The sequence below is a fragment of the Lolium rigidum genome, chromosome 7 (assembly GCF_022539505.1).
Source record: "Lolium rigidum isolate FL_2022 chromosome 7, APGP_CSIRO_Lrig_0.1, whole genome shotgun sequence".
Taxonomy (NCBI): Eukaryota; Viridiplantae; Streptophyta; class Magnoliopsida; order Poales; family Poaceae; genus Lolium; species Lolium rigidum.
Window position 1 is genome coordinate 274,785,495 of NC_061514.1, and position 7,460 is coordinate 274,792,954.

At 49.1% G+C, this 7,460-nt stretch overlaps 1 protein-coding gene across 1 annotated transcript; it reads right to left on the reverse strand.

Annotated features, from left to right (window-relative positions):
- Window positions 1–4,241: 4,241 nt before the first annotated feature.
- Window positions 4,242–6,720, reverse strand: LOC124669689 (protein PYRICULARIA ORYZAE RESISTANCE 21-like). The gene is made up of 3 exons (XM_047206254.1): window positions 6,644–6,720; window positions 5,524–5,605; window positions 4,242–5,261 (listed from the first exon to the last, which is right to left on the reverse strand). Exons 1-3 carry the CDS (start codon window positions 6,653–6,655, stop codon window positions 4,441–4,443), a joined length of 915 nt encoding a protein of 304 aa, XP_047062210.1. The 5' UTR covers window positions 6,656–6,720; the 3' UTR covers window positions 4,242–4,440.
- Window positions 6,721–7,460: the final 740 nt, after the last annotated feature.

The window sequence follows — 7,460 nt, forward strand, 5'->3', positions numbered from 1 at the left end:
ATTGGAGGAAAATTAGGCCTGAGGAGCGCCGAAGTTCCAGCCGTCCACCCGGCAGGACACTCCTAACTTGGGGCATTTGACATATTTCAAACAAATTCGACATAAAATTTAACAAGTTCGGCAAACAAGATTCAGAAAATTGCTGAAACAAATTCGGCGAAAATCAGTACAATGTTTAACAAGTGCTGAAACAAATGAAGCACACAATTTCACAAGTTTTGACGGCCCTGCAGAACCGGTAGAAACAATCAAGGGCGGTGGACTCCGCCATCCGAAGATAGTCATCTGCACCATCACCGGGAGCTCCATACGCCAGCATCCTCATAGCCACTGTGCACTTACGCGGTGACGAAAATCCAACCAAACCGGTGCAATCCGCCTTGCATCCGAAGTAGGGGTCAAAGTCTCGGATGGCATACACAATTTGCAGAAATAGCTTTACTGCTCATCCTGAAACGACGCCGGAAAACACTCTCACCGTGCAATGGATTGTCGGCGAAGTAGTCGGCGTACAACATGCAGTAGCCCTCCATTCGTTGTCTCGGCTTGCACTTCCGGCGACCTGGTGCCGACCCACCACGTCGACCAGTTGCCAGTCTGGCGTACATGCTTGACAAGCAACCGAGGATCATCATGTGCTCCTCGTCGGGCGGCGGCTGCCATCTCTTCTCGCATAAGCTCGACGAACATCTGCTCCTCCTCTTCGTCCGAGTCCATGGCCGGCGAGGCAAATGGACGAACACCTGACGGGCGTGGTCGAGGCAACCCGAGCCGCGAGCGACGAGGTGTAGGCCAAAGTCGGAAAACAGGCCGGTGGAGGAGCAACCAGATAGGCCTTCGTCGAAAGACGGCGAAATATACGCAGGTGGAGAAGGAGGGGCGGCGGAATCTGGGCAACAAGCCGGCGGGGTGGTGCCGGCGGCGAGAGAGATACGAGGGGTGGGGGAGATTTTGAGAGAGGTGACGGTGGGGTTCGTGTGTCGAGTCGCCGACAGATCGGGCCCTTTCCCGCTTTTCACTCGTCCGGAGTCCCCGATAGATCCCCGGGGGATCGGGGATGGCGTGGGCTCGCCGGATGGATGAAGAGCCAAATCCGGACGAAAATGAGAAACCGGGGGTGCGACTGGACCGAATTTCGCCGTCCGGATGGAAAAAACGTCGCTCGGGGGCCTCGTCGGGGAGACGAGTGGAGATGCTCCGACGAGGCCTAGCCTAGCTCCAGTGCGTCGGCCCTCTACGACAGGGGCTGGCGACGCAATTCGTGTCGAGGACTCCTAGTTGGATCAGGTCGCACATCGCATCTGCTCTCTGAGCTCGATGCAGCAGGGGAAGGGGAGCCACCGGGGGAATAGAGAGGTGGAGTGGTGGATGGCCGGCTGCGAGAGAGTTGGAGACATTTTCCTATGTGTGGCAAAGACCAAAGGGAGCGCTAGATGCCTGGAAACTGGATCCATGGGCAGATGAGATTTGGTATATTTTCACGCACTGCTTGCTGGAAGAAAAATGTTCCCTATATGAGCTGAGTCGTGGAGGAATGTTGAGGTCTACTGATGAAAATTCTGGCCGAACTTCTCCGCAGGTGCTATTTCTTCTACTGCATCATTTAGACACGCTACAACGCATGCTAATGCATATAATTAGTACTTCCTCTATCACAAAATAACTTGCTTAACCTTTTCTAGATACGAATGCATCTATACAATAAAAACATGTCTAGATGCAGCCGTATCTAGACAAATTTGAGCAGCTTATTCTGGGATGGAGGGAGTATATGGAAAACGTACTTGAGTAAATACCTCAACATGTTTATTTTCAGAAAAGATACATCAACGAACATTAATTCTTCTTACCACCTTAATAAAAAAATTCACAAATCATTTTTTATGGCCTCCATAAAACTTTTTTTTAGATTTTGGAGAAAACGATGTGAGCAAACAGTCTAATATTGGCATTCACCTTCATAATTTCTTAATATCTATTGCTCGACTTTAACAAATTATTTTATTTATTTCTTTTGCTCAATTCTAATGGACCAATGTATTATGTATGTATATAGGTTTAATTTTGTTTCGCCGTAGCAATGCACAGTTTTTTTCCTAGTGCACATTAATATATGTAACGATGTAATTAAAGTATTAACTGAGAAGACAAACAAATAAGTCGCAATATATGTCATCTGGTGAACTTTAAGTTCACAACTTACCATGGGTAGCAGGCAAGAGACAATCATGGAAAATGGCTGGAATACCATGTCCAAGAACATGTGAGAGAGCACGCAAGTAGGTTGAAGTATCATGTCCAGGAATAGGCGACACAATATGCAAAGAAGGGGACTTCAAAGTGCCAGTTGAACTTGGAGACATTGCATGCAAATTTGGTGACCTCGAGGATGATTGCGCTTCTATTCTTGCAACCATATTCAATATATGAGACCCGAAACAATTGGAGGCAACTTTCTTCCTAGTTTTTTTGGATTTTTTTCCTTTAGTTATAACAAGATGAGTATATTAGCAATCACATGGTTAGTACTAGCAGAATAGAGCTTCCATAAATTATAGCATAATAGAACTTCTATAAATTGGGTCAAAACCGAGAACTTAATACAAATATGATCATGTTAGCAAGTATATAAGAAAGGAGGGAGAGTACAAATTTGGTGCTACGACAAGCTCTACTATGTCGTGTGTAGCTCAATACATGCTGAACCGTGTGCTCTTTTTTGACAAAACTGAATACTGTGAACGCCTAACAAAGTAAACTAAACAGGGAGGTCCCCCACCCCTTTGGGGGAGGGGTGCCGCCGCTACCGCGGCGGAAGCCACCGGCAGCGGTGGAGGAGGAGCCCAGAGGAGAGGCCTCGCGGCGTCGCTGATGGGATCACTTCCCGAGTAGCGCGGTTCGGCAGGTACCGTTTAACTTAGTCCTGTTCGGAGATTCTTCTTCTGTTCATGCATTGTGGTTCAGAAGTAGTACTAAGATAGGATATAGTATCAAAATCTCTCTTTAAGTGCATGTCATAGGGATCATCAGTTTAGACAGTAGCTCGCAGCATCAATCAAACACCGCAAAAGAAGGCGACATTTATTCGCAACATAAGCCTTTTAGAAGACATTTTCCTTTGCAATACGAGGTCCAGCTTTACGCATCCAAAACAGAGAGAAGCCGGCCCAGCAGCTTCCATGATTATACCTTTTCTGACTAAAAGCTTGCTGTGTTGTTCACAGGACGATTTAAATCTTGCTTCCGCTTGCGCTGTCAGTCTGTACCAGGCTGGAGTTGATTAAGCTAACTCACGATTTCTTGTTCCCGGGAGGCAGAGTTTGCACGTCCTGATCGATAATGAGTGGTGCGACTGGTGTCCTGATTAAGATAATCCATGGCTTTTTTCGTGAAGATATTGGCCGTCTTAATTATTTCTTATCTGATTATTAGGCATACCTGATCCATTAGACAAATCAAACTGACCAACCAATGAACAAAAACACATTGAACAGACCTGAAAATAACATGCATGCTCTTTAAGCATTTATATTAATCTCGAAAATAAAACTAAAACATTTATTTTGTGACTTGAAAATCAATATGCATTTAGGCATGGTCGTATTGATCAGGACATGCCACCCAAATTCTTTAGAATACAGTCATTATTGAGCAGGACATGCCACACATATTCTTCACAACTTAGCTGACAAAGTGACAAGTGAGAACTGACATGCTGTTTGTGTGCTACCGTCACATGGATTTGATCGAGCGTAATGATCGGAACACATTAAGGATTAAAATTAAGAGTGGTCAACCTGTCCCATCTAAATTTACACTTACTACCACTATATTTGTCTATGACAGCCACGAAAAGAAACAATGCTTGGCCCCAAGAACTTACTAACAACTCAACTTTTCTATTCACATGCACAGCTCAACTCTAAACTGATATCACCCACTATTGATCAGAACATGCTCACATGCCACACAGAATTTTCAGAACTTATCTGATATCACTCATCATTGATCAGGAGCTGCCACACAAGTTCTTCAGAACTTAGCTGAGGTGAGAACTGACCTGCTGTATTGCACTAGTACAGTCACATGGATTTGATCGAGCGCAATGATCATAACATGTCCATGTTCAATATCAAAATTAAGAGTAGTCAACATGTTCCATCTAAATATATACTTATTCACTACTACTAGTGATCCATATTTGTTTATGACAGCCACGAAAGGAAACCAAGCTAGGCTCCAAGAACAAACTCACTCGACCCTTCTGTTCACATGCACAACTCAACTCCTAGATAAACAAAAAGGAATGGACATAAATTAACAAAGAGACGTCGACAGAAGAAGAAGAGCTTGGGATTTTTCATAACACGGGCCACGATCATGAGCGAGTGGAGAGTGACCGCACACACTGATTGCCATGTCTGGCCATGGCATCGACCATCACATGACGCTGCACCCGGCGTTGGGGTCCTCGCTGCAGTACGGCTGCTGCTGCTGCTGGTAGTACGGCTGCCGGTTGTACCAACCCTGGTGGTCGTGCACCGGCACGCCGTAGTACCCTCCGGGCGGCGCCGGCTTGTAGCACGAGGCGCATTGGCAACCCCTGCCGCATCCGCCGCCGCCGTAGTAAGATGGCTGGCCGTACCCCGCCGGGTCGTAGCTGTAGCATGACACGGCACCCGCCGGCGCCGGCCAGATGGACGGCACGGCCACGCCCTGCGCCGCTGCAGCAGGCGGCGGCACCATCATGATCGGCTCGCCGCGCGGCGGCTGGGGCCCGCCGCCCTGCCCGGCCTGCTTGGCCTGCATCATCTTCTCGAGGAGCGGGGCGAGGTCGGCCTTGGTCATGCCGGGCGGCAGCGGCGGCATGCCCTTGCCGGGCTTCGCGTCCGCGGCCGGGGCTGCGTCTACGAACTTGACCTTCTTCTCCGGCTTCTCGTCCTTGGGTTTCTCGCCGCCGTCCTTCTTGTCCGCCTTCTCCGGCTTGCCGCCGTCGTCCTTGGCCTTCTCGGCCTTGCCACCGTCCTTCTCGGCTTTGCCACCGTCCTTCTCAGCCTTGCCGCCGTCCTTGGCAGCCTTCGGCTTCTCTCCACCCCCGCCGCCGCCGTCCTTGGACTCCTTGCCCTTGACATGCAACTCCCTGATCACCTTGCCAGCCTCAGAGCAGAGCTTCCTGCACAGCTTCTCGGCGTCGAACGGGCCGGACACCGTCACGGCATTGCTCTTCTCGTCGAAGGAGATGGTCTTGATGTTCATCCTGTCTGCACAAGCCAGCCATGCACAGTCAAGTTTTTTTACTGCTTGTCACTGGCTCACAGCAACTTCCCCGACACGTGGGACCAACCACGAGTACAATGCACTACCCACGTGTCAGCAGGGTTACAGGGTTCTGCCACGAGAAAGGCCAGGCAAGTGGTGTGCGCACACAGTGTGGGCAGAGCTAGCTGGAATATAGCTTCAGTCTCTATCTGCATTGGTGATTGACTGATTGGTGATTGGTGATGGCAGTGAAGTCCTACATACCTTGGATCTTGCAAAGGACCTTCCTGATCTTCTTGTAGCATCGCGCGCATTCAAGGTCAACTTTGAGGACAACCGTGGAGATCTGCGATGAGATCGAGGGGGGATTAAATGGAGGTAAACGCAGTTGAAAGTTCAAACGAGTATTAAAAGTAGATCCAGGAGTGACACTCGTAGCAGTACTTGACAATTCTTAATTCAGAGTTAACTGAACCTAATAACAGTTGTAGTACCAGGTGAGACTGCTTCCAGAAGGGCTCGCTCACATGGTCAGTTATAGTTGGAAGTGCTTAATTTTGTCCTTAGAAGGGAATCAATTGAATCTTATTCTTCAGCCAGAGCGTTACTTAATGTTTTGTTAACTGTCTACTGGGACTATAACCGATGAACTGTCCTAATATTGAATAATATTGGTGAAGGGGGTTGTTTATCTTTGTAGGATCAAAGAAGATCGTTTCTTCACAAATTCAGTGGGCAAACATGAACCGGCACACATGTAATTTTGAGTGGAAAGAAACACACATTTCTCATTGAAAACAGTTGGTTTTAGTGCTCGGAAGTTTACATAGAAAGGTGAAGGTGACACTAGGAGCACTGAACTTTTGGAGTGTCAATCAGAAAGAAAAATTATGTGGAAAAATACAGAGGAAGAAAAGACAGCGTGGCTTCTTCATTTTCCCAGGAAAGCGGTTGGTGAAAAGGAAAAATCGGAAGGAAAATAAGGCAAGGAGCCAGGGTCAGAGTCAGAGATTTTGCTTGCTACGCACTTCATTTCGTATGGCATTTCCGGTTTGAGTACTGGGCACTTCAACGACCTGTGAAGCTTGAGGCAGGAACGTCGCCTCCATGAAAGCTACAAGCAAATCTCTAACTGACAACCTTCTCTATCGAGTACTATGACAGTTTGTTTCGGAACTAGAGGAACAACAGTCATTTTCCGAACGAGAGAGGAGCTAACACTGAAGGAAGATCACAGATCAGAATCCAAAACTACAGAAGGGGGCCCTGTAAATTTACTCGCCGGACAGGGCGTGGACGTTTGGACTGAAGAAAATTCAGACACCATGAAGAAATCGAAGCATCAGTAACGAGGAAGGAATGGTCGGTCAGCGAGCGGTGTTACCTTGTCCGCCATATCAATGGCGCCGCCGGAGGCGTCGTCGGCCGTCACCTTCTTCGATGGAGCCTGGGCTCTGAAGACTGAAGAGAAGTGGAGGAGGAAGAAGAAATGGATACAGGAGAGCGGTGGTGGGTGCGGCGTTTTAAACACGGCGTCTGGAGCACCAACCCTGGGTGGCTGGCTGGCGGCACACCGACGAGCGGGGCCATCCGGTCATCGTAATCCTTTTGACCCGACCCGTATGAGCTAGCTGTGCCGCATGTGCGAGCATATTGTCAGTCGGTGGGCTGTGCCTCTCGTCCCTGACCCTGCGCGGCACTTCAGACCGGCTACCACATACACTACGACGTCGGTCGCTTCTGGAATCGGAAATTTTTATATGGAGAGTGACGCCCGAAAACGTACAAGAAACTCATAATGGTATCGGCTGCTCCACCTGCCTGAGTTTATCAGTGTGAGTGAGCTAGTAGTGATGTGCGCTGCGTTTTGTTGTCTAGCCCTGGTGCTGGGGAGGAGAGGGTCCAGACACGGGTGCATGCGCGCATACGGCCACGCATGGCGAGGCGGCCGCCGATGTTGACACCGCACCGGCGCGTCGGGACACGCTCCCCTCGCCACGCCGACGCTGCGCCGTGGAAGTCGCCGCCCGCAACCTGTGCATGCGCCCGGTCGAGAACGCGCCAAAATGGCAGTAGAATGGAGGTGACTCGAGCGCCATGTCAGCCAGAATCAATGGAAATTTGAGTATTTCACCTTCACCGTAGACTCCCGGTGCTCTAGGTGCTGAGGCAAAGGGAACGCGCTTCAGGTTTCTTCTTGC